This window comes from Chelonia mydas, chromosome 3 (assembly GCF_015237465.2).
Source record: "Chelonia mydas isolate rCheMyd1 chromosome 3, rCheMyd1.pri.v2, whole genome shotgun sequence".
Classification (NCBI taxonomy): domain Eukaryota; kingdom Metazoa; phylum Chordata; order Testudines; family Cheloniidae; genus Chelonia; species Chelonia mydas.
This window is the reverse complement of record NC_057851.1, coordinates 5,272,250-5,299,405: the sequence shown is the minus strand read 5'-3', so window position 1 is coordinate 5,299,405 and position 27,156 is coordinate 5,272,250. Positions and strand designations below refer to the sequence as shown.

At 50.2% G+C, this 27,156-nt stretch overlaps 1 protein-coding gene across 9 annotated transcripts in view; it reads left to right on the top strand.

Annotated features, from left to right (window-relative positions):
- EFR3B (EFR3 homolog B) overlaps positions 1-27,156 on the top strand; it is a 155,252-nt gene that overhangs the window by 102,639 nt on the left and 25,457 nt on the right. For all 9 annotated transcript variants that reach the window (XM_037893784.2, XM_037893783.2, XM_043542063.1 and 6 more), the window contains exons 5-11: positions 387-508; positions 8,191-8,340; positions 13,122-13,256; positions 15,071-15,149; positions 20,621-20,756; positions 24,017-24,175; positions 26,967-27,078. In XM_037893784.2, coding sequence (XP_037749712.1) covers positions 387-508; positions 8,191-8,340; positions 13,122-13,256; positions 15,071-15,149; positions 20,621-20,756; positions 24,017-24,175; positions 26,967-27,078 — 893 coding nt within the window. The remainder of the gene's footprint in view (positions 1-386; positions 509-8,190; positions 8,341-13,121; positions 13,257-15,070; positions 15,150-20,620; positions 20,757-24,016; positions 24,176-26,966; positions 27,079-27,156) is intronic.

Below are 27,156 nucleotides of genomic sequence, written 5' to 3'. Positions count from 1 at the left end.
CCCACAGGTGACAGGGTGTCTGTCTTCTGTCATTTTCCTGTGCAAGTTCATTCGAGAGCGTAGTGGTTATCTGGCTTCACCCCACAAAGTTGTTATCGGGGCGTTTATTGCACTGGATGAGGTACCCCGCATGTTGCGATAGGTATGAATAGGACCCAAGGATCTTGACGGGTGTGTTGTGGGGGGTGTTGATCATTGTAGCGGTGGAGATATGTTTGCCGGTTTGGCATCTGTTCTGGCAGGGTCTGGTGCTGCTTTGAGTTGGTGTGACCTGCTCTGTGAGAAGCTTGCTTCTGAGGATGAGGTTTATTCATCAATTTTCTCCCTCCCGCCTTTGCTGTCCTTCCTCTGGGCTGACTTTCTCTCCTTCATTTTCCCTTTTCCAGTTTGTGAAGTTCGCGAACATTGAAGAGGACACTCCATCCTACCACAGGAGCTATGATTTCTTTGTGTCGCGCTTCAGTGAGATGTGCCACTCTAGTCACGATGAGCTGGAGATCAGAACCAAGTGAGTATGGAATGAAACACATCAGCCCCCACTTCTGTCTAGCAAATGAATAACTGAACAAGTGAATAAAACTTTTGGGGCTTCTCTACCTGGACGTGGTCAGGAAAGTTAAACTGAATTAACTACAGGTTAAAATCTAAAGGGGATGAGTTAAAACTCATTAACCAGTGTGGATGCTCTTATCCAGAATTCAAGAGGCCATAATTTGGTTCATCTTAATTCATCTGGAAGTGAATTAAATTAAACTGAATTAAGGCCACTTTAATTGTGAACGAGAATGTCCACACAGGTTTAATGCAGTTTAACGAATCCATTTTAAAAATTAATTTGGATTAATTTGCCTGAGTGTCCCCATATAGACAAGCTGTTATATGATGCTTTTCATCTTGGGATCACTGTGCAATGGAGCCTGTGAATAACCTCTGGGAGCTGAAGCCACCTGTGAAATGGAATTCAGTTGCTCTCCATGCGATCCCGCAGCTAGCGCCGGTTGGGAATTTTTCAACAAAACGTTTTTTTTATTTGGAAAATGCCGATGTGTTGGAAGCAACACTGTTTGAAGAAACATACCGGGTTTGCCAAAACTTTAACCGAGAGAGGTCTCTTGGGTGCAGGATGGAACTGAAAGAGGCAGATGCCCTGGGGGTAACTCAGTGGTTAGAGCACAGGAGTTGAATCCAGCTCTCCTTCATCCCAGGTGAATGGGTCTCTGCCTGTTTTTTTTCTGTTTTGTTCTGAAGTGGAAGGGAAAAGTTTCTGAACTCTTGAAAATATTCACAGGAGAGGAAAACGGTTTCCCACCTGGATCTACTCACAGCTACCTAGTAGGGAAAGCCAGTTCTTTTGCCAATGGCTGTTGGGCATAGAGGGTACAAACTCATCCTCTAGGACAACCTTCCAGAGACCACTAGAATTCACTAGAGAGAGGCCATCAAATTGGTAGAGACCCAGTGACTCAGATCAGGGTTGAGGCATATGGGTGGGAAGTGTGCATCTAGTGTGTGGTTCAACATAGGACTTCAGTCTCCAGTGCTGTCGATCTGGCTCCTTAGAGCAGCATTAAAATCCACTAATGTGACCGCGTGCTTGATTATAATATTGAAATACGGAAAACCGAATCTCTCTAGACACGAGTGTTAATGAGCGACTTGCTTTCCTGTGCTGGGAAGATGCTCCTCGGGAGGATTAATTATGATGAACACAGACAGATTAATGTTGTTTATGGTGATCTTGTCTGCAGTGCATTTAAAAACAACTAGCACTTAAAATTACCTCCTCTCCGTCCCTTGCAAAGCATTCCAGAACTGACTGTGATGCTCTGGGGGGTCTCCCAGGCCAAGAAGGGGTTCAGTCAACACCTGTTTGCAGGGGAACTCAATAGGCCTTCCAGCCCTGAGTTCTCCTCCCGGAACATACTTCTGCAACTCCCAGCCCCTCACTGTAATGCTCACACAACCATTACCAAGGTCGCTGCTCCTTTAGAGAGACAATATACAGCAGCCTGTTATCTTAACGGGGGTTAACACAGCCTTTCCTTCAGTCACGGCACTGAGCTGGTTTATAGCAAACGTAAACCAAGTTTGTGAACGAGCGAACCTCGGTGTAAGTGATCCCATAAGGACAGAAATGGTTACAAACACACAAAAGTGAAAATACTCTACTAAGCCTGAAATTCAACAAACGAGAGTCTCTTGTTCAGAGAGATTGTCTCGCCACAGTCATTATTACAGCGTGGCTGGCTAGTCCTTGGCCAGGATCCCAACACAGAGTTCAGATCGCTTAGTTTCTTTGGCCTGGTCTACACTAAAAATTTAGGTTGACCTGGCCACATGGCTCAGGGGTGTGAAGAATCCACGCCCCGGTGCAACGTAATGAAGCTGACGTAAGCCTGGGTGTAGACCGCGCTAGGTGGATGGAAGAATTCTTCTGTCGACCTAGCTACTGCCTCTCGGGGAGGTGGGTGACCTACACCGACAGGAGAACCCCTAGAGTAGTGTCTACACTGTAGTGTTTCAAGTGTAGACAAGCCCTTTGTCTCCTCAGGGGAAGGGCCACTTAGGGGTTTTCTTCCCCTCTCTTTATAGACCACTAAACCTTTGAAATGTGTTCGTCTGAAGTGACTCCCCACATAAAGTTCCTTTCCATGCCGGGTGTAGACGCCATCCTGGCTTCTACCCTGCATGTGATTTTCGCAATGCAAATGATCTTCCTGCAAAGTCCAGTACGAAGCCCCCTGTGCTTGGCCACACCTGGCTTCAGGCGTCCGCCCCTTTCCTTCTTCTGGAAAAACCCATTTATCCACTTCCCCTGGCATGCCTGCGTTAAATATGTTTTAATTGCTTTCCAGCACATCTGTATAAGTCTTTGTAGGGTAATTGTACCCGCATCACGCAAGAACATGAATTAGCAGTGAGTTAGTAGTTTTCCAAAGATATATTACGTGCCATCTTTTGGCGCAATACCACGGCAGCAGTGTGTAAAGCACACTCAGCCAGCCAGCCAGCTGAGACTCTCTGCTACGTGCCAAGGGGCTCCAGGCTCTCTGGCACTGGGATTCTCTAAGTGTCACCCTGACTGGGTGCCATTTCAGTAACGCCCTGCTGTTCTCTTAACCATATTTTGCCCATGGTTAGGCTGCAGTCTGAGTTTGAGTTTGAATTGCTTCCCCTCATCTCATAGCGAGGTTAGGCGTTATAGGAAGCCTTTCGAAGGCCGAGGAATAACAAGCAGAGGCAGGCCAGGGACAGCACAGAGTAATAACCCAGTGCTTCAGAGCTGAGCCAGGAAGAGTGTCTAGCGCCTAAAGGAGAGGTGATCGTTTGGTCTCTGGTCTTGGAGTCTGGAACCTTAGAGCAGCCAATGCTCAGACTATGCACAAACCCAGAGCGAAGGGCATGAAGTTTTGCTGTTCTGGACTATTTTAATGCTGCTGGACAAACTATTAGTAGCTTTATGGTAGCCCTAGGTGCTCCAGCCAGAATCTGGACCTACATTGTCATGGGCGCTGTGCAGTCATATGGTAAGAGACAATCCCTGCCCTAGATTGTAGAGCTAACAATCTAAACGGACTAATGGTGGGAACAGACACACAGAGAGGGGACGTGACCCAGGGTGGGTCGTTGGCAGAGCTGGGAATAGAACCTATGGTCCAGAGCTCCCTCCGTTGGACTACCCCACCTTTCAGCTTGTCTAGTGCTCAAATAGTGCAGTGATGCAGTGCAGGTACCCAGTGTGAGAATCTGGCTGGAGAAAGCTAAGGTCACACTCACTTGTAACTTTCAGGTTTTGCTTCTTGGGGCCTGCTGCTTGAAGGAGACTTTTTTTTTCTTTTGGAAAGTGGGAATAAAACCACACCAGCCATTTCTGAGAACAGGGAGAGCGATGGGGAAAATATTTTCCCAGAGGGGAAAAGTAACATTGGCAGCTTTGTGTTTTGAAAGCCGTCTGGCTGAAACGGCTGAGACTAGAAAGCTGAAATTTGACAAGGAACGAGCCTTAACTGAGAAGAGATGCCTTGAAGTGTTATAGTGAAAACTGGATGAGATTTGGCTGAGTTCTAAGGCTTTGAAAATTGCATTTTCACACATGAAGAGTCAACCTTTACTATTTGAACAATCAGAAGGAAGAATAATACACTACTCGGCTCCCATATCACGCTTTTCATCTGGTGTCAAAGCTCAATAAGGACTGGTGGCTCCAGGTGAGATTCACCTGATTCTCTAGCAGAGCTGGGTCCAAGCGACGATTGATACATGGAGTCAGATTCAGGCTCCAACTGCCCCAGTGCCGAGAGTGGTTGGATTCAGCTCATTGGCAAGAGAGAGGAGCCATCACTAAGGCTAGCATTTAGTCGGGGGGATTTTTAATAAAAGTCATGGACAGGTCACAGGCAATAACTTAAAAAAAAAAAAAATTCATGGCCCGTGACCTGTCCATGACTTTTACTAAAAATACCCACCCTGACTAAATCTGGGGGCGGGTGCTCTGGGTGGGGGGGGCAGATGGGGGGCTGCTGGGGAGGGCAGGGCCAAGTGAGTTTCGGTTGCCACTGGGATTGCAGATGCCCCGACATCCAGGCACATTTGGATCTAGAGTCTAGGCCCATCTCTGTTTGCAGTGGGCTAAGTCCTGAGGTTCCCACTCCGTTTTTACTGATCGAAAGCCTTCACAGACTGCCGCCCCGCTTTACTTCTAGTGACCCAGTGGGAAATCTGTCTGTTTGCGCCCAGGATTAGGGCCTATGTTTCTTGGGCACGACTCTTGTGTGTGGGGGCTCAGTGATGTGCTGGTCCACACACAGCTGCAGTATGGTCACCGGAAGGGCTAGCCAGTGACTTACCAGGGGAACATTAAAGTTCATAATCTGGGGGCTTTTATGCCACTTCCAAACAGTTCATTGAGAAACAAACGCCTAGAAAATGAGGAGAAAATAGCGACTGTCCTGTGACCCTTACTCACAGGGTCACGATTTCCAATTGCATCGGGCCTCTTTTTCCCCCAGATCCGGTTTCAGCCAACCCCTCCATCCGTGACCATCTGACCTGCCCTGGGATACTAGGAAACGGCCTCTGTATTTTAAACAGTTCTGTCCATGTACTTCACACACCAATTCCCTTGACGCCTCCTGTAGCTCTAATGCCAGTGGACGTTTCTGTTCTCCTGTAGCACAGCTGCTTATCCACTTTTTAACACCGCCCCAAATTCTTCTAGTCCCAGCCCTCCCACACCTGTTTCACCTGGTAAAAGTCAACAAGCTGCCTCGGAGGTCGGTCTGTGATTCAGCACCAGGTCCTCAGCTGCGGTAAATCAATGGCTCTCACTGATTTATTCCAGCGGAGGGTCTGATCCTTAGTGTTTATTGATAAATGAGGTTACAGGGCCAAGTTCAGACCTGGGACAGTTCCCCTGAAGTTATAATGTATGTCGTCTCTCCAAAAGGAATCGAACGCTGCAGGGTTTTTCTCCCCCCGGGATTGCTGGGAAGTCAAGCCATGTCTTTAAACAATGCAGTCATTTTCCAGGGAAGAGATGCCGCGTGGGGTGAACCATCCCTTAAGGAGGGTACGTTTTTCTGGGTTATGTCCCTTTAGCCACCTTGGGCCTCATATTTTCAGTGGTGCTGCAGTGAGCGAGGCTGGGAATGAGGATGCCCAGGCATTGATGGCATGTCAGACACAGCTTCTCCAGCCTTGGCTTTCTTCAGGTTCCCTTGGGGCCTGTGGGGAGGTTAGTGTGTTTGCTTTAGGTCAGGGCTGCTGTATCTGGGGAAAGAGGCAAGCCGTAGGAGCCGCAGAGGAATGAGAGGCATTTACACCAGATCCTCAGCTGGTGTAAATTGACGTAGCTGCATTTACGTCAGTGAAGCAAAGCTGATTCCCGCCGGCGGGGATCTGGCTCAGAGGCCTTTGGGATCCCATCCAGGGAGCGCTGCACGTGTTTAATGATCGCCCCACTATGGAATGCAGGATCGGGACCTTCGTAAACCGTCCAAGGCAGAGATCTTGTCGGCCAGTTTGTCTTGAAGGCACCTCTTGCAGCCCAATTTAAATAATAAGCATCCCAGAGAAGCATCCATTCGGACCTGGAGGGGGATTGTCAAAGGCAGAAAGGTGCCCAGCTCCCATGGAGCCCATTCCAATCTGGTGTATAGTTTAGTGGCTGAGCAGAGTCTCTCTGTGCCGATTTGTTCTCTGCAGCTTATTTTCCCCTTACTCTGATCAGGGGACATTTTATTTTCCCCTAGCAAGACAATGGTGCAGAAAACTCCATTGTTTCCCCCTGACCCATAGAGCACAAATGATCCTGGTTCAATTATGTGCTGGATTGCAAGAGACCTATTCTGCAGTTCCTGCAATCAGGGGAGAAGTACCCTGTGGTTTTGAGCATTTTAGTTCTGTTTAACAGCCCTTCTTCGGGAGTTGCCTCGGGGTCAGATAAGTTCACTGGTCAGATCTGTGGTTCCATGAATTGGTTTCACAAAGTGTGTTGGGTTATTTTTATTTTTCTGGCTCTAGGAGACCACTGAGTATACAGATTGCTGATCTGAGTAAAGGGGTGGTCTTTCCTTGTCATCACAGCTGAGCAGTTTGGGCTCTGGGCAGAGCGGGGGATTTCTCAGTATGGAGAACATTTTTGTAGTCCGCTAGAATGGAACCTAGGACCTTCAGAACCGAAAGGACAGCACTCCCGCTAAAGTAGTACCTCTCTTAGCTGTTACAAAGCGGCAGTCTCTTCTTGCTGGAGCCAGCTATTAGAGGGAGATGTGAATGATCATATTATGTTGGACTAGATCTTCAGCTGGTAGAAATTGGCATACCACCATTAAAGTCAATGGAGCGAAGCTGATTTACGTTAGCTGGCCCATTGCTTGTTGGGGTCTGCTAGGACACACAGAGAAATAACACCACTTGATTATTTGCTTCTAAGTCAAGATGGCCTTGAACCAAAATCCTGTCTCCAAGATCCCTCAGGCTCTGGGGAAGATCAGATCTGGGTCTGCCACTTCATGGCTGCCCTTTTATCTTTGTATTGGGCTAAACCAAATCCCCCGATCCAACACCCCCTTCCCACCACATGCTGGGGAAATTTAGATCTTGGTCCAATTGTAAATGTCGCAGCCTGGGCCCGTCTCTGTTTCTAAGCAGATTGACCTCTCTGTTAAGTGAGAAATAATGTCAGGAATTCACCCCCTGGCCCTGGCTTGCTAAGCACTACTGGTGCTCTGTCCCTCTCCAGCGCCTTTCACCTAAGGCTCTCAGAACACTTTACAAACTTCAAATTAGTCCTGACAGCAGCCCCTGGGAAAGACAGAAGTAACATTATCTCCAGTTTAGAGATGGGGAAACTGAGGTACGGAGAAGTAAATTTACTTGCCATAGATCACTCTGTCACACAGCTGGAAGGAGAAGCCAGAGCCTGGACCCCGCCGTACACTGTTCTAATTAGAGCAGGTCGGAAAAATGCTAACACAGCGTTCTTTTCACTGGAATTTGCCAGTTTGTCAAACTTGAAATGTTCCGTGGAGACAGTTCGATTTGACAAAGTTCTGTGGGAACCCTGCTGGGTTTCCTGCCAGCTTGCCTGCTATGCTCTTCAGCAGCCCATCGTCTGGGATGGCGGGAGCAGAGAGGCTAGAAGCTCCTTGGCCGTCTGCACTTCCAGGGGCTGTAGCTCTGGGACAGCCCACCAGACAGACTGCCCTGGAGTCAGAGGTCCTAGGGTCTGTGACTGCAAAACAGCCCACCAGGCACACTGCCCTGGAGCTTGGGGCTCTGTCCCCTTTTGCAGAGAATATTTTGCTCTCAATCGGAACAAACCCAGATTTTGAACTCTTGAAATCCTCCATGAAAGGGAATGACCTCCCTTCAAACAGCTAGAGTTCTAACCAGCAGGCCCAGCTCCCAGAGCTGAGAAAGGAAGCCCAGAGTCCTGACTCCCTGTCTTAACCACTAGATCACATTCCTCTTGCAGAGTTAGGAAAAGAACGCAGGCTTCCTGAATGGCCAGTCCACTGCTCTCACCTCTGGATGACCATCTCTTTCCTAATGTCACACCTGTGGGATGGGTAATCCCCAGCCGTTTGGAGTCACGGGTTCAGACGTTCTAATGAATGGGTAGCACTGTGTCATCCGTGTGTTGGTCTTTTGTTTTTGTGTTTTTTTTTTTTTAATCTTTTCCTTAAGGATCCGGATGTCCGGCATAAAAGGCCTTCAGGGGGTGGTGAGGAAGACGGTTAATGATGAACTCCAAGCGAACATCTGGGACCCGCAGCACATGGACAAAATCGTGCCTTCGCTGCTCTTCAACCTACAGCACGCAGAGGAGGCTGAGAGGTGGGAGTTTGCTTTTCCCTTGCTGGTAGGGGGCGCGGAGCTGCAGATAGCGTTTTTGGTGCTGCTTAGAATTCCCCAGTGCTAGAGTCTGGGTAGCAGCAAACAGTTGTTCTGTTCCCCGAGCAGCGAGGAAGGGTTTGAATTCCTGGAGGGCCCTCTGTCCTTGCTGGGTGAGAAATGGGTGGACCCGGCCTTGGGAGGCTGTCTGGTTTCAGTCGCAGTGTACACGTTGAAGCAGATCCTCAGCTGGCACAAATCGATGTCAACGGAGCTACGCTGGTTTGCAGCGTTGAGGACCTGACCCATATTTCCTACTATTGCCGCAAAAAAGGGATGGCTAAAACAGCAAAACGATCTTCCCTTAAACTGCACCCCAACCCCCCGCATCAGGCTTTCTGCAGACGACATAAAGAGGTGTAAAAAAAAAAAAACAAACAATCCAGACATTTTGTTTCCATTGCAGGTGACCTTTAAGTAGAACTGGGTGACTTTTATTTTATTTTATTTTATTTTTTATTTATTTATTTCTTGACAAATGGTAAATTCAATGAAACATCCATTTTCCAGGGGACCAAAACGGTTTGCGAATTTGAGTCGAATCTGGTGGAAATAAAAAGAAGAAAAAAAAAATTCCAGCCATTTGGACACTATATATTTTGATTTTTCATTTTGAAACAATGGTTTTGTTTTGAAATGTAGCCAGATTTGACAAAAAACCCCAAAAAGGTTTTTAAACAAGCAAACAACAACAAAAAACCTTGAAAATGAAACAAAACAAAAAACTGGGGGGGGATCACTTTTGGTTGAACGAATTGAAAAGTTTCTGCTGGAAACAAACCAATTTTCCGGATCAGTGATTCGCTGAGTGCCTTTCTCGAGTTCTGCAGCTAGCTAGTGGCAGAAGCACGAGCCCTGGTTCCCTGCCCTCTGCCTTGTAGCCTGCTACCAGCTCTCCGTTTTGTTTATATTCTCTCAAGCGCACAATATTTAATATGGGCGTTAGAGTTTGGGGCCTTCGGAAGATTCCTTAAAATGAGGCAACTTGAGTTTTTGTTTGTGGTGTTTTCTCTCTGCAGGACTGAAATTGCCTGCTGGGAAAGTTCTTCATTATGATGATAGCGCTTAGAGGCCCTGTTGTGTTAGTTGCTGTACAGACGCCTGAAAGGAAGCACTCCCTTCCCTGAGCAGCTTGCAATCGAAAGAGACAAGACAAAGGCAGTGTTGTTATCCCCACTTTGGAGATGGGGAACATAGGCACAGAAAGATGAAGTGAAGGGTGTGGGGAAGCTTGAGGCAGAGTTAGGAATTGAACCCATCTCCTGAATCCTAATCAAGATCATTAGCCACCAGCTGTTCGACTCAGCTTGCTTTGCAGAGCTGTCAAGGTGAAAGTGCAGACCTGTGCATTCACCAGATAAGTCTTAGCTTTTTCTCCGCTCTCTCTACAATTTTAGAGAGGAGTAATTGCCCAGACTGCGTGCCAGCTGTGACGGGAGATTAGGTAAAACCTCTCTCTCTCTCTCCCTTCCCCATCGTATGCCTCAGGCATGTCCACCCCAGCCTGCTGGGTTTTCACAAGCAGACAGGGATTTTTAAGGGAAATTACTCAGGCAATAGATCCGCTTTCTTCGGATGCTTTTACAGACTGGCGAGAAAGGGGAAGTATGCATGAATTCTGCCTGGTTTATTTTGAAGGTTAGGAAAGATGCCTTGAAAAATCAAATGCTCGGGCTTAAAACTCCTTCATGGTGTTTGCATAAGCAAAAGGTCCAAGCAGAAGGCCAGATCCTGATGCCAGCATGTATCTGGAGTAACTTGTAGGCAGCGAGTTACCCTGGATTTGCACCGGCTGAAGCAAGGGCAGGTTCTGGCTCTGGGGGGGTCTGATTTTCGAAGGAGTGCACAAAATCCCATGTTTCATATTCAAATAGGCATTTATGGTGTGTAAAACACTGCAGTCTCCTGGCTTTGGGTGTCTACCACTGTCCTCTAGTGGTTGGCTCCCAGAAAGAATAAAGGAGCCTTTCTGGGTATGCCTATAGTGCGCACGAAGTCTGACCACACACAAATCAGTGTGACTCGGGTCAGCAAGTACTGAGGGCCCAGGCCCTAGGACTCTGCTAGGGGGATGGGTCAGAGCCCAGGTCCTGCTGTGGCAGATCCAAGCCCTCTCCTTGTGCAGTGTGGACACAGCTCAGGCTGCAGACCCTCGGTAAATGGTCAGCCCAGTGCAGGACAGATGCATTGGCAGGGCTGAGGCACCCGGATCCAGCAATTGTAGTGCAGTGTGGACACTCAAGCCCAGGCTTGGAAACACCAGGTCCCACAGACCCAGGCTTTGTGTGCAGTGTAGTGCTCCCATGAAAGGGGTTACCTGAAGTGGTTGAGATCTGTGTATTTGGATGGGGGTTCTAGCCTTGGCTCCCCGGGTGCATGTGTTAAGTTTTTGTAGTGACTGAGTGTGCAGCACGTGGACAGTCTCCTACGGATACACACTGCAGACCAAAGGTCCATCTCCCGCCCCATGGGTCAGAAGCACAGGGCTGGCTGGTAGCAGCGAGCTGGGTGCTTTGCTGCCTCCTTGTCCCTGACTCGCTGTCTGGCTGCCTACGCGGGGGTCTGTGCAGCACCCGTCTGGCACTCGGGTGCCATGGCAACATGGTTTTCAAACATGATTCATATGGAAACCGAGGCAGATCAGTGTGTGTTTTCAGATTGTTCTCAGGGCGCTGGGGTCTCTCCTCACTCTGATCTGAGCTCCGCATTCAAGGGCCCATGGCTAAGGAAGCTCTGACCCCACTCGCCCTCATGGATCCCCCCTCCCGTCCATCCTCCAGGGGTACTAATAAGATATACAGTATTGGAATTGGAAAAGGTTCAGAAAAGGGCAACAAAAATGATTAGGGGGCTGGAACAGTTTCCATATGAGGAGAGATTAATAAGACTGGGACTTTTCAGCTTGGAAAAGAGCTGACTAAGGTGGGATAAGATAGAGATCTATAAAATCATGACTGGTGTTGACTAAGTAAATAAGGAAGTGTTATTTGCTCTTTCTCATAACAGAAGAACTAGGGGTCACCAGATGAAATTAATAGGCAGCAGGTTTAAAACAAACAAAAGGAAGTATTTCTTCACAGAACGCACAGTCAACCTGTGGAACTCCTTACCAGGGGATGTTGTGAAGGCCAAGACTATAACAGGGTTCAAAAAAGAACTAGATAAGTTCATGGAGGATAGGTCCATCAATGGCTATTAGCCAGGAAGGGCAGGGATGGTATCCCTAGCCTGTTTGCCAGAAGCTGAGAATGGGGAACAAGGGATGGATCACTTCATGGTTACCTGTTTTGTTCATTCCCTCTGAGGCTGGCATTGGCCACTGTCGGAAGACAGGATACTTCGCTAGATGGACCTTTGGTCTGACCCAGTGTGGCCGTTCGTAGGCACGTAGCTGCTGCGGGTGGTGATTTAGAAGGAGATGGTTTCTCAAGCAATCAGGGTCAGCCACCATCACAGCCAAGTCCTTGAGTTTGACGCTGTGTTTCCCGGGCAGGAGTGCGGTGGGGGGGCTCCCAGTTGGTTTTTGTGTTTGAGCGGAGGCTGCTGGGGTCTGAGCCCACTGGAGCAGCCTCGGGGCTGGGGGGTTCACTACAAGGTATAATAAACAGCAGCGAGCTAGCCCAGAGGTCAGGAATGGCTGGTTAAGGTATGTGTGTGGCCCCTGTTACCGGGATATCTGAGCACCTCACAATCTTCATTGTATTTACCCTCCCAGCACCCTGTGGGGTAGGGCAGTGCTGTGGTCCCCATGCCACAAAGACTACACGACTTGCCAGCGTCGCGCAGGGCGTCACCGGCAGAGCAGAGAATTGACCCCGGGGTCCCAATTCTGAATCTAGCACTAACCGCTGAGCCATCCTACCTCTCAGAGTCAGCGTGGCCAGTTCAGAGTCTGATGGCACAGAGCGCAGCGTTCTGGCCAGCTGGAGATGGGACGGGGTTTGTGTGACAGCCTCTGTTTAGGTTCCACAGGAGCTTGGATCTTCGATTCCAATAACCCCAGCGTGTTACTCCCGGCCGAGTGTATAAAGCACAAAGCGGTTGTTTTGGTGGGGAAGGGGAGAGTCGGAGCTCCCTCTACTGGCCCATTGCAGAATAAACTAGGCACCTCTTAAATCCTGAACCAAATGCGCTCTTTTACGTGGAGCCCTAATTTGTCAGAACAGAGGAATTTCCCACGGTCTGCCTCCATTCCATGGTACATCTGAGCTGCGCCACGCTGGTAAACGTTAGGATCTGCGCGGGTGGGAGAGGTCCACGTGGGCGGAGTCCAATAGTCAGCATCCCTTCTGTTTATAGATATCTCTCCTGTCAAAGGAGCCCAGACTGGTCAACAGGTTCACCGCACACAGGGAATCCCTTCGCTGAGCACTGAAATGCAGCCACCCTGGAGCAGAGCAGAGCACAGCCGTTCTATTCTGCGTGGTGCAGTGGCATACTGGAAGGAGATGGGACGAGCTGCTAGTGTAGCTGGCATGTAGGGAGGCAGTATGGCTCTCATTGTGGGCCCAGATTTCCAGTTCCAAAGGGCGGTTTTTATATTCTGGATGCTGGCGTCCTTCGCAGTGGAGGAGTGGCAGCGCTGGGAGTGCGGCGTTGGAAAGAAAGCAAGAGCGTCGCATTGTGGCACGGGAGAATGAGGGCATGAAAATCGGTCTCCTTGATTGCTGCTGTACTGAGGGGTTGTACAGATGAGGCTTAATCTCTCTTTCGCTCTCTCTCAGCCGCTCTCCATCTCCCCTGCAAGCAACTGAAAAGGAGAAAGAGAGTCCCACTGAGCTGGCAGAAAGGTGCCTGCGGGAGTTACTGGGGCGAGCGGCTTATGGTAACATTAAGAACGCCATCAAACCTGTTCTCATGTAAGTCACTCGATCTGGTGATTGTCCCTCCACCCTGCCTGCATCTCTCTTGGGCTGGACACTCTGGCTATCTGTGTTCTCTTTTCCTCATCCCCTTTTGTCCCAGAGTGGGACCCTTTTGTATTGTTGATAATAAGGAACACTAATATTGCTGTGAATTAGTGAGGCTTGGGTCTACACTACAGAGTTAGGTCGACATAAGGCAGGTTATGTTGACCTAACTATGTCAGAGTCTACACTACAGGGTTGCTCCCACCCTACTACACCGATATCATAACTCCTCCTCCAGGAGAGGCATAGGGCTCAGGTTGGTGTAGATAGGGTGAGGCAGTGTCGGTGTAAACACTGTGTTCTTACATCTGCTGTTGGCTGTCTTGTCAATTTCATGGCTCAGCTGGAGCCGTGAAATTGACAAGAAAGTTGGCTCCTGGCTCCCCAGGGGGGTTGCTGCCAGGTCTCTACTCCAAGCCAAGCTGCCACCCAGGCTCCTGGCTTGAGCTGTCACTGGGAACCCTGCTGCCCCCTGGGGTCCTGGCTCCTTGCTCCCCATGGGGAGTACGGCAGCTGACTGGACTCTGGGCGCAGACCTCCTCGCCGGAAGTGAGGAGCCCTGGGTTACTGTATCCCAGCTTCTGGCTGGGAGTGGAGGAGGTGAGAAGCCCGTGGGGCAGCTGGGCTCCTGCTGCAGAGCTGCGTGGAGCTGAGAGCCCTGGCTCTCAGCCCCCCACACTGCCCTTCTTCAGTCGATGGAGGTGCTCCTGGTGAGGACATGCACCACCGACAGAAGGAGGGTAATGTGGACATCAGCCACCGCAGTAATTACTGCAGGAGCCGTACATCGGCCTAACATAGGTCAACTTAAGATTGTAGGGTAGACATACCCTTAGTGTCGCTTTGTATGTAATGGAATCATAAGAACATCAGAACAGCCATACTGGGTCAGACCAGTGGTCCATCTAGCCCAGTATCCTGTGTTTCAGCAGTGGCCAGTGCCAGGTGCTTCAGAGGGAATGAATGGAACAGGTAATCATCAAGTGATCAGATCTACTCAGCTGTGAGTCATAAACCTTAGACTGCTCATGGGCAGTGGAGATTCTCCTTTAGTTCAAGTGGCTCTGGGACCTGTGTTTCTGGATCAGGATGAGCCGAGTTCCATCTCTGCTGCTGCTTTGAAGTCAGTGGCTGCAGCCTGGAGCAGAACGACAGCTCTGATGTCCCGGGGGCAGTGGATTTGTTCCAATACCTAGGGCATTGCACTTTTTCAAGTGCTGTGTACGTGTTTGGTAATCTTCTCCTCCCAACAACTACCCCTAGTGGGCGGGTAACTACTATCAGCCCCAGTTTGGTGAGGAGGGAAACTGAGGCACAGAAAAGCTGAATGATTTGCCCATGGTTACAGAGGGACTGAATGGCAGAGCTGGGATAAAGACCTAGGAGTTCCTGGGTCCCCGTCCCAGCCATACAGGAGCAAAGTCAGTGAGCACAGTTGTGGACTAACCCCTGAAAGTGAGTAACTCCTGGGCCTGGGAGGGAATTGCAGAAAAAGGCAGACAAATTAGCTCTTTACAGGGTTTGAGCCTTAGCTGGCAGTTTGCAATTCTACGTCGGCTCCCCCTTCCTGATCTTTGCTCTTCCGCCTCCTCTCACTCCCTGCTCTGACTGCTTCTGTGTCACCTGCCTCCCACGCTGTTTATTTGCTGTTTTCTCTGAGTAAAGGGAAAAGATGCCTTTGCTTGTCGTACCAGCAAGTCTACAAGCCTCTGTAATTGTTAAACTAACTCTTCTCTCTCTCTTTTTTTTCCCTTTCTCTGAAGCCATCTAGACAACCACTCGCTCTGGGAGCCAAAGACGTTTGCTATTCGTTGCTTTAAGATCATCATGTACTCCATTCAGGTGAGCCGCTGGAGAGATGGCGTTTTGTGTCATTTCAGTCCTGTAATGAATTGTGAGTGCATGCCCCATTGCTCTCTGCTAGAAGGAATCTGAACTGCACAACTTGTGTGTCGGTGGCCCGGTGCTGCTAAGTGTGGTGAAGGCCTGTGCTTTTTGAAGAGAAGGATCTAGCTTCTGTCCCTGTTGTCGCTGTGAAAGTCTGAGTAACCGCTGCATGCGGTGCTCTGGCAATGATGGACAGATTTGTTGCACTCTATATAAGACCGTGTGGGTAATTCCCTGGAATTAATCTGTATGTGTCAACACAGAGATTTGCTATCAGATGGTTCTTTGCAAATTACATCAACATATAAATACTGATACCTTGCCCTTACACGGTACCTTGGAAAGATGGGGAGGTTGTCACCACCATGTTACAGATGGGGAAATTGAGGCACGGAGGAAAAGTGAATTGCCCAAGGCCATACAGAACTCCTGATTCCCAGTCCTGCGCTCTAACTGCTAGATCATACTACTTCCATGATTTACCTGTGGCACTAGTGACTGATTCTAAACCCGTTATTCAGTCAGTGAGAGTTTGCCTGAGTCGGGACTGCAGGATTGGGGAATGCATTGAATCCTTGTCGTCTTGTTTCTGCCTTTGTCCTTCCCTTTCCTCGTTCATTAGACACGCTCGCAGCCCGGTGCAGCAAATAATGAGAGACCCTCGCTGTGCTGGGTGTCGGGATCCTGCCCTGCACGCTGGAGAAGGACGGAGAAGGCCTATCATGAGGCTGGAGCTCCCAGGAGGAATTCAGGCTGACGCAGCCAGAACTCCTGGGGTGCTCATGCTGGAGTGGGAGTGCAGAGTCCCAGCTGTGCTAGCCGGTTCAGGCAACAGGACCATGGCCCTGCCCTCTCTGCCCTCTTCAGGGAGCTGCTGCATGTGAAGTGGCTAGCAGGGACTATGCTTCCTAATGGGATTCTGGCCAATCCCTGGCAATCCACTCCTGTAGCCCGTCATTGTGCACCCACTTGGGGCTAGCCAGAATTTGGCCTCGAGATCTCCTGTCTTGGACAGCCAGGGCTTTGCAGATACAAGAAGCAATGCCTTAGGCTAGGGGGTCCCATCCACGATTGCTATATCAGGGGACCTCTGTTACCTAGGCAGAGGTCAATTACCTGCCTTGGAATTTGGCCAGGGCTAGCGACCCTTTTCTGCGAGCCAATAAAACGCCGCTCTAGAGGACCGTGTGCATGGGGGACCCAGAATACAGCCTGTCTCTCTCCTTGGGGAGCCATTCTTTCCCTGTTTGTCAGTGCAAAGCAACGTCCCGTTGAGTTAGGTGGTATGGCAATATGGTGGAAAAACCTTGTCAAGGGAGCCATGGGGAGCTACCCGTTTCCAGCTTGCTGCCGTTACATCAGTGCATGCCACCTTTCTCGGCAGAAAGGGAAAGGAGCCGCCCGAGGCTAAGCACAAACTGTGCAGACAGGAGAAAACGAGACAGGTCAAATTCTGCGCTCAGTCACTCCCACGGAGCCCCAGTGGCTTAGCAAGATGTTGCCTGGAGGTAAGTGAGGGGAGAATTTGTCCCTCGTGTGTAGGATACTGGAAAGATATTGAAACAAACTGTGAAATAGTCAGTCAGCCTCTGGAGGAGAATAGGGTTAGCAGGAATGGCCAGCATGGCTTTGTCAGGAATAAATCATGGCAAACCCACTGAATTTCCCTCTTTGGCAGGGTCACTGGCCTAGTCACTGGGGGGGAAGCTTTCGACATAGATTCATAGATATTTAGGTCAGAAGGGACCATTATGATCATCTAGTCTGACCTCCTGCACAACGCAGGCCACAGAATTTCACCCACCACTCCTACAAAAAAAATCTCACACCTGTATTTGTGCTATTGAAGTCCTCAAATCATGGTTTAAAGACTTCAAGGAGCAGAGAATCCTCCAGCAAGTGACCCGTGGCCCATGCTACAGAGGAAGGCGAAAAACCTCCAGGGCCTCTTCCAGTCTGCCCTGGAGGAAAATTCCTTCCCGACCCCAAATATGGCAATCAGCTAAACCCTGAGCATATGGGCAAGATTCATCAGCCAGATACTACAGAAAATACTTTTCCTGGATAACTTGGATCTCACCCCATCTAATAGCCCATCACAGGCCGTTGGGCCTATTTACCATGAATATTTAATTACCAAAACCATGTTATCCCATCATACCATCTCCTCCATAAACTTATCGAGTTTAATCTTAAAGCCAGATAGATCTTTTGCTCCCACTGCTTCCCTTGGAAGGCTATTCCAAAACTTCACTATACCTTGATTTCAGTGAGGCTTTTGACACAGTCCCACATGACATTCTCGTAAGTAAACTAGGGAAATGTGGGTTTGATGAAGTTACTATAAGGCGGATTCACAACTGGTTGAAAGACTGGAGTAGTTGTCACTGGTTTGCTGTGAAACTGGGAAGATGTATCCAGTACGGCCCTATGGGGGGTATCCTGGCTCCAGGGCTATTCAGTCTTTTCATTAATGGCTTGGAAAATGGAATGGAGAGTATTCAGATGCCATCACGCTGGGAGGGGTTGCCAGCACTTTGCAGACGGGATTGGCATTCAAAACCACCTTGACAAACTGGAGAATTGGTCTGAAATCGAAGAGATGAAATTCAATAAAGACAAGTGCAGCGTACTTCACTTAGGAGGGAACTATCAAAAGCACAACTAGAAAATGGGGAATAACTGGCTAGGGGGTCGTACTGCTGAGAAGGATCTGGGGCTTATAATGGGTCACCAATTGAATATGAGGCAGCAGTGTGATGCAGTTGCGAAAAAGGCTCATATCATTTGGGATGTATTGACGGGAGCGTCGTATGTGAGACATGGGAGGTAACTGTCTCGCTCTGCTTGGTGCTGCTGAAGTACTGGAGTAGGAGCACTGTGTCCAGTTCTGGGTGCCACCGGTTAGGAAAGATGTGGACAAATTTGAGAGAGTTCAGAGGAGAGCAACAAAAAGGATCTGTGATCAAAGGACCTGTGAGGAAAGGTTACAAAAACTGGCCATGTTTAGTCTTGAGAAAAGAAGCCTGTCAGGGGACCTGATAACAGTCTTCAAATATGTTAAGGGCCGTTATAAGGAGAATAATTATCAATTGTTCTCCATGTCCTCAGACAGCCTTATCTGCAGCAAGGTTTAGGTTAGATAGTAAGTGAAAACTTTTGAGCTCTCGGGGGAGTTCAGCTCTGGAACAGGCTTCCAAGGGAGGTTGTGGAATCCCTGTCACTGGAGGTTTTTAACAGATTGGCCAAACACCTGTCAGGAATGGTCCAGGTTTACTTGGTTCTTCCACAGTGCAGGGGGCTGGACTTGACAACTTTTTGAGGTCCCTTCTAGCCTGACGTTTCTATGATTCTATGACTCTGGGCTTTATCTTTTTCCCCTTCTTGCTCTGAAGCCCGCCCCTTTCAGGTGACGTTGTTGGATTGAGTTAGGCCCCAGATTTAGGTTTTGTTAGAAAACAGGATTCTAGAAATCCTGAGGTAATTAGAAATGTTTCCATGATCTCTTTGTTTGAATCCCAGTGAAAATATATTTCTGTCTGGATTGTCATCTTGCTTCCCTTCTTTGTTGTCACTTAGCCCATTTACTTTTCACGCATCGCATTGGTTATTTATCCTTTTTCCACTCTGCACAGCTGGGCAAACGGAGAGGAAGGACAGCTTGGTGGTTAGGGCATTAGCTGCGGAGACCAGGTTTCAATTCCCAGCTCAGTCACTGACTTCCTGTGGGACCATGTACAAGTCACTTAGCCTCCCTGTTCCTCAGTTTCCCATCCTTACAATGGTGATCGTAGCACTGTCCTGCCTCACAGTGATGTTGTCAGGATAAATCTTTTGCTACTACAGTGATAGGGTACCGAAGATGTCAGTGTCACTTTTGTTTCTCATTAATTTTGATTTATGGCTCTCTCCTGACAGCTCAGCCCTGCTGTCCTTGGGGAATGCTTACATTAGGAAAGGCACCTGTTTTCATTGCATGTTTTATCTTGTAAACTGCATGATGCCCATTATCTTTAGATTAGGTTTTATAAAATCAATTTTTTTTACAAAATCTAAATGCTGGGCATAAGTAACTCATTAGGGTCCGTTTGAAGGATACACAATCAATACATTCTCCCTTCATAAATACCTGGGGTTAATCACTTATTGGACCAACTCCTGTTGGTGAGAGAGACAAGCTTTCGAGCCACACAGAGCTCTTCTTTAGGTCTGGGAGAGGCACTCGAGTGTCACAGCGAAATACAAGAGCAAATGGATAGTTTAGCATAAATAGTAAGCACATATTGTGAGGGACCAATGCTAAGCTATTTGACCTTGTATTTACCTGTGACGCTCTCAGTACCTCTTCCAGGCCTGAACAAGAGCTCTGTGTGGCTCAAAAGTTTCTCTCTCACCAACAGAAGTTGGTCCACTAAAAGATATATGACCTCCCCCGCTTCATCTCTTTCATATCCTGGGACTGACCCTGGTACAACACCCACGCATACAGGATTAATCATGACAGTGGCTTTTATACATATGTAAACCCTGTAAATCATTTCCCCTATATGAACATCTCCAGACTAAAGTTCCATGCACTAGACGTTTGTAAGTATGTTTCCATTCTGCACGTACATTTCTATTTGGTAGCTCGAAAAGACCTGTTAAGGCATCAGGTGTATTCCTGGGTCAGGGAAGGTTGTTCCCTCCATGGTATATTTCCCTGTGCCTCTTTCCATAAATACACTGATGCAGTCTGTGCGAGCGCATCTTCTACTGGCTGGACCCAGCCTCTTACTTTCCCTTCGTTAAGGGTGGTCCCCTTGAGATCGAGTGGCAGAGACCAGTGCTTTTGGTGCTGAAGGTCCCTGATTCTGTCCTTCCAGGGGACCTGTCATACCTGCATGTCTGTGGCCGTGCTAATGTGTGCATGAAACGAGCCGCTGAGCTCTCCGAGCCAAGGTAATGGGTGCCATTAGGAGTGACACATTTATCACTCACAGGTGTTAAATTGATCTCAGCCCTTGCGGGATTGGCCACAGAATTCTTCCCCAACTCACCTTCCTGCTGCCCTCTGCCTGGCGTCAGTGGGATTACACGGGCTGCAGGCAGGCACAGAATTTGGCCTGGTATGGAAGATTCCACGCACACAGGTCAAGAGTTCAGTGCTGCGTACGTCCATTTTTAATGGCCGCCATTGTGCGGTCAGGAAAGGCTCTGTGCAGAAGTGACCCCTCACCCTGTGTGCCTTCCAGTTAACTCCGCTGCCTTCCTTGCAGAGGTGGCGCTGCTATGGGAAAGCAGGCTGGATTCTGCCCTTGCATGCTGACTGCCAGGCCTTCCTTTCTTGCGCTGGTGTCCGAGGCAGGAATTGCCCCCAAACCGCTAAGGTCGGCCCGGCTCAGCAGCCGTCTATCAGCGTGGCTCACTCTCTGCTTTCCTTCCAGCCTCAGCATTCCCACTTGGTGATCCAGCAACTTCTGGGACACCTGGATGCCAACAGCAAAAGTGCAGCCACGGTGCGGGCTGGGATCGTGGAGGTCCTGTCGGAGGCAGCTGTCATCGCAGCCTCGGGATCAGTGGGTAAGGAAGGGACCCAGTCCAGTGAGCCTCCGATCATGGCCGGAGGGCACTCCCGTGGCTTTCCCTGTCCCTCCAGCGGCTGAGACTGCTTCTGCCTCTCCAGGCTGGAGCTCCCGGCCGGGCTGGAGTGATTCCCTTCAGGCTGGGGCCCGCAGCAGTAACTGATCTGAGAGGCACGGTGGGAGCTGGGTTCTCAGGAGCCAGAAATGGCAGCTCCAGGAGCCATGGCGAAAGCTTGGCCCAGCGCAGGCCGCTGCACTGTAGCAACTGGAAGCATTTGTCAGTTTCCTTTCGAGACCCATTAGACGGGACGGGGCATTGCAGAAATGCCAGCAGTTACCCGCACATTGAGTTGCCAGCTGGGGATAAAACCCCTACGCAACTGGGAAGGAAATGAGGCAGACAGACAGACACTGGGCTGATGGATTGTTGGTGCCAGCAGTGCTGTGTCAACAGGGAATGGTTCAGCCTGGCTCGTGGCTTCCCTTTGCTCTGCCAGCAGCTGGCACCATGGGCACCAGGTCAGAGAGCAGGAAGTGTCCGAGCTTCGGGGGGAGAATGGTTTGATTTAGGTTTGTTCCGACTCCCGGCTGGAAAGATCTGAGAGCGGCAGGTGGTGCGTTTGGAGAGGCGGACTCTCCGGCAAGGCTTTTACGCCTGGGGCCTGCTCCTGCTCCCACCTCTGGCAGCAGCCGAGTGGGACGAGGGCAGGTGCCCCTCATGTTGCCTGAGCCCAGCTGGCCTTAGGCGCTGGTGGATTGGCTGGTTCTACGGGGTGAGCTGAGCACATGCAGCCTGGGATTATGGGCTTTAAGGGAGAGCTGCTGGCATTTGGACAGCACATCCGCCTGTGGATTCCCTTGCGCTCAGCGCTCCTGCTTCGAGCTGTAGAATCGCAGAATCCGGGCCAGGGGAGGGGGGTTCCTCCTGCTTAGCACTTGGGGGCAGAGACCCGGGAGTCCTGGGCTCGGTACCCCTTGCACTCCTGGCCTCCTGACGCACAGTGTGACGTAAACGCAGATGAATTAGTTCTGTCCATTTATCAGATGCTCTTAAATCCTGGATTCCCTGGGGCTGTGGGCTTCCCATCTCTGAGCTTCAGTGTCTCAAGCACATCAGGCCAGGGAGCGTTGGCTAGTGTCTGTTGCAGGGGACAGGGAGTTGAGCTCCTAGGCTCAGTTTCTGGCTCTGGCACTGTCTCACCGTGTGGCCTAAGGTCGGCAAAAAGCAGCTAATGAGACCGGGTCAGTAGAACAAGGAGGTGAGCGGGCAGGTTGTTAGAGATGGAGGTTCACATCATCAGGATTGTACTGGGCTTTGTTTTTGCATACATTTTCTCCCCCCCGCCCCCCGGCATCTTTTCTGTGTCTTTCTTTCTTGTATTTGTATTCCTTACAAGTATGTGGTCACATGTATTCAGGCCAGAGGTGCATCAGAAACACGCAGACCCTTGGAGAAACCAGGTACTTGTTGTTGGCATTACAGGAGCACATCAGGATCTCTTTGTGCTAGGCGCTTCACCAACACACAGTGAGAAATGGTCTCAGCCCCAAAGAGCCAGCAATCAAAATAGATGAGACAGGATGGGAGGGGAAACTGAGGCATGGAGAGTTGCCCAGGATGACACAGCAGGTAGAGGGCAGAGCTGGGAACAGAGTCCTGAGTCCCAGCATGGTCTGCACCTTGAAGACTGGACAACTCTGTGCGACGGAGTGCATCTCCATAGCAAAACTGCTGTGTTCTCTTCTGTAGGCAGCGTAGCTGAAGTCGTCAGTCCCAGGATATTAGAGAGACGATGACCTGTAGAAGAGCTCAGGGTGGCTCAAAGGCTTGTCTCTCCGCAACAGAAATTGGTCCAATAAAAGAGGTCACCTCTCGTGTTCTAGTCTGTTTGTTTCATCTGTTCTCGCTAGGATCTCACATCCCCGTGGTATCTAACTCCCTCCCGGTCATGCGTTCAGCAGCATGATTGCACAGCTCTCTTGCTGTTTGTTCTCCCGTCCTCTCCCCACAGGCAGACGTGATTGCAGGGGGTGGCTTGCTTTGGTAGGGTTGTAGGGGATTTGGGGGTTTTCAACACACGCATTTCTCTGTATTTGTGTCAGGGAGAGCGAGTCAAAGAAATGCGCCTTGCAGTCGGAGCAGAAGCGAGGGAGGTTTGTGATGGTCTTTAGCTTCCGGGGGAGTTCCCTGGAGCACTGTGGTGTTACGTGGGGAGGCCTTAACTGCTGTAACCCTGTGCAGATGGCATCAGACCATTGTAACGACCTTGCCGAGCCGTGCTGGCCGGGGCTTTCAAAAGCGCTCGGTGTAGTCCTAGGTCTGTTCCCTGAAAAGTCAGTGGTCGTGCTCCCCTTTGATGGGAGCAGAGGTAGGTGAAGGCTCAGCCTGTTTGAAAACCCCACCCACTTCCTCCCTCGTGGCCTTGCCTACATCAGAGCTTTGTCCAGATTGCTGTAACCCCCAGTCTCCGTGGTGGCAATGGAGAGAGCCAACAGCCCCAAGCAGCGCTTTCTCCATCATTTGGCTCATCTGACATGATCAGGATGGTCAAAGGTGGCAGCTGCCGGGGTCCCGTCTGGCCAAGCACCGCCCACTGGGGGAGTTGAACCAGTGGTTGCAATTGTGGGATGTATCGGGGTGGGGACTTATGTCCCAGTCATAAAGCCTCCCCGTTGAGTTGAGTTGGGTTTAACAAGGGCTTTACTGCAGATTGCTAACAAATCACTAGCACCGTTTGGTCCCATCTGTGCTGGCAAACCCCAGACTGTGCTCTCGGAAATGATCCTCGGATGTGGGATCTTTGGTAGTGTAGATGTGAGAGGTAATGTGTGAGGTTCATACTGGTGGGAGGGTTGAGTTTGTGGCACTGTCCACTCTGGCCCTGTGTCTCTGTTGGGGGTCTGAAGAGCAAGGACCATAAGCCTGGGATGTCCTCTTCTTTGTCAGGTTGCATCCTAGTGTGACCAGCCCCCTCTCGCTTACAGTGGGGCTGCATGTCCCAGTAGGAGTAGCAGGGTTGGCTGAATGGGAGCAATGTGGTGTAGCGGCTAGACCGCTGGCCTGGGTCTCAGGAGATCTTGGTTCAATTCCGGCTCGGCCCTTGGCCTGCTGGGTGACTTTGGGCAAGTCCCTGCCTCTCCTTTTGCCTCAGTTTCCCCATCTGTAAATTGGGGGTAATGATACTGACCTTTAAGCGCTGTAAGAGCTAGGTGGTGTTATTGCTTAATGCCTCCTCCTGCCCTCTCTGCCCTTCTCAGGACCGACTGTGCTGGAAGTGTTCAACACCCTGCTGCGGCAGCTCCGGCTGAGCATCGACTATGAGCTGACAGGCAGCTATGACTGTGCTGTCGTCAGTACCAAGATCATCAAGGAGCATGAAGAGAGGATGTTCCAAGAGGCCGTTATCAAGACCACAGGTATGCCGGTCGCGCGCTGCAGGGGCATCGCGTCCTCCATGGGCCGGAGGGGCCTGCTCTGCTAACAAGGATGTGTTCAGATAAGGGCGGAGTCATTTGCTGCTGCTGTCGGTCGGGCTGGACAAGGGTGATCTGATGGTTGTGAAAACCAGACCCATAAAACAGGAAACTATCCAAATCCCATATCATGCCGAGGAGCAAAATCGGCTAGTCAAGGAGGAGCCAGCCCTACAGTTCTAGTTACAGGGCAGGTCTGCCGGGATCTAATTGACCGATGTTCCCACAGCCTGAGTAAGATTCTTTCTAACACGAGGGAACGCCAGGGAAGCGTACATCCAGCCTGACTTGTGAGTCTGCGTCGAAACCCACAGACTCGGCTTGGGGTCAGGCCCTAGAGACAAAGGGGGAAGTGCAGCAGTGGCGTTGGGAAAAGGCTCAGGGAAAGTGACATCTGAGCCGATAATGGAACGATCATTGTTTATCCTTAAATGCATGACCTTACACTTCTCACTATTAAATTTCATCCTATTACTATTACTCCAGTTTACAAGGTCATCCAGATCCTCCTGTAGGATATCCCGGTCCTTCTCTAAATTGGCAGTACCTCCCAGCTTTGTGTCATCCGCAAACTTTATTAGCACACTCCCACTTTTTGTGCCGAGGTCAGTAATAAAAAGATTAAATAAGATTGGTCCCAAAACTGATCCCTGAGGAACTCCACTGGTAACCTCCCTCCAGCCTGACAGTTCACCTTTCAGTAGGATCCGCTGTAGTCTCCCTGCTAACCAATTCCTTATTCACCTTTCAATGTTCATATTGATCCCCATCTTTTCCAATTTAACTAATTCCCCATGTGGCACGGTATCAAACGCCTTACTGAAATCTAGGTAAATTAGATCCACTGCGTTTCCTTTGTGTAAAAAATCTGTTACTTTCTCAAAGAAGGAGATCAGGTTGCTTTGGCACGATCTACCTTTTGTAAAACCATGTTGTATTTTGTCCCATTTACCATTGACTTCAATGTCCTTAACTACTTTCTCCTTCAAAAATTTTTCCAAGACCTTGCATAACAACTCGGTTTTCCCAATCAGCTCAGTGGAAAACACAAACCCGGGAGTTTCTTGGAATTGTCACCCACTTCCTTATCCTGCCATTTATTTCACTTATGTCTCATTTGTAAATTTCCCAGAGCGGTGAATTGGCTTCCTATAGGAAATCGATATTTTGGCAGAAGTTTGGATCCAGTTTAGATCATAAGTGGCTGTGACTTGGATGGATCTGTCATCTGGGTTCCCGTTTGTCCACAACACAGACTCACAGCCTGATGGGAGGGGTGCATGGTCAGGAGGGGCTGAAAATCAGGACCGAGGTGCAGAGCAAACAAATGATTGAAAAGCTGTTGTCCTTAGCTTGGCGGTACAGATGAATTGAGGAACAGCAAAAACAATGAGCAGTCCTTGTGGCACCTTAGAGACTAACAAACGAATTTGGGCATAAGCTTTCGTGGGCTAACACTTGTCTTGCAATGACAAAGAAATACCAGCGGAGGGCAGTATCCACCCAAGAATTCCCAAACACAGCCTCATCTCCGAGGCTGAACACAGGGGACTGCAAAGAGATTCTGGCTATAGGCGGAGATTTCCCTTTGCCCTTGTGAGATTTGGGAGCAGTGTAAGAGGTAGTGGGCATGAGCTCACTACAAGGTACCAGCCTCCCTGCAGTTCTAGTTTGTGCCGCAGCCTTTACGCTGCTGGAATAGGATCGTTTTGTCTCCAGGTGCCCAGGTGGAGAGGCAGGATGCTGCTGATCCAGGCCTGCCCGTCAGAGGAGCCTCTAGTCTGAGCAGTGAATCAGAGGCGCAGCAGCAGGGGTAGCCCATTGCCGGCTTGGCTTGGCTGTCTGCCTTCTGCCTGAGGAGTCCTTGTTCTTGGTGGATCTGAGCCCTGTTCACCCTACCCCTCCCTCGAGGAGGGGCGTGAGTGTCGGGCAGGGACGTGAAATCCGAGCGAGGAAGCTGCTGCAGGCCACTGCCTAAGCTCCTCAGGACTTTTGTTCTCTACGCTGGGAATGGCACTGCAGCCAGCCTGCCTGCTGCTTAGCCCTGGCAGGCCGGCTGTAGCCAAGCCCTGCCGGGGCGGATTCTCCACTCACAGCTCTGAGCAAACCCAGTGGCGCGGTCCCAGGGGGAGGAGGAGAGGGAACGGCCCTGGCTGGGCAGGTTCTGGCCCTCCCTACGCCGGGACGTACTTACCCCTGACCTGGTGACCCTGTGTGCTGCTAAGCCCAGGGCTGAGAGGAGCAGGATATGCCAGAGCATACTGCTCTGAAGGCCACTTCTGCTGCCTGTGTGGTGCTGATTAAGGTGGGCCTTTCCCCCGCTTTTGGCTTTCTGAGGGGCTAAAGGATCCCGCTTGGCGCCTGTCAAGACCAAACGCTAATCGCCTGAGCTGTGTGCTGGTGATGACTGACCCAACCTCTGCTACTGCCATGAAATAAACCCCACCCGTGAATGCCGGTGGGCCACCCCGCTGCTCCCGCTCGCGGCAATCCGAGGAGGAAGCCCCCTTGGTGCTCTTCCTGAGGTTCAGCCTGGGGGCTCTCTCTGGCCAGGCGTGTCGTGGGGTAGGTAAACGGACGTGCAGGGCTCCGTTCTGTGTGGGACGCCCGCTGACCGCCGAGGGCAGAGATGGGTGCACGGGCGTCTGCTGTGGAAATGGGAACTGGGCGTGTGTTCCTCCTGCGGGTTGACCTCGACGGTCTTGCATGGTCTTAGTGTTGTCTGTCTTCTCAGGTTCCTTTGCCAGCACCCTCCCCACCTATCAGAGGTCCGAGGTCATGCTCTTTATAATGAGCAAGGTCCCGCTGCCTTCTCTGCACCACGCTCTAGATGCTGGGAAAGCTGGGTGAGGACAAATTTACTTCTCTTCTCTCCCTGCCCCTCCTGCGGAAAGGGAACCTCTCTCAGGTGACACACTGGAAGC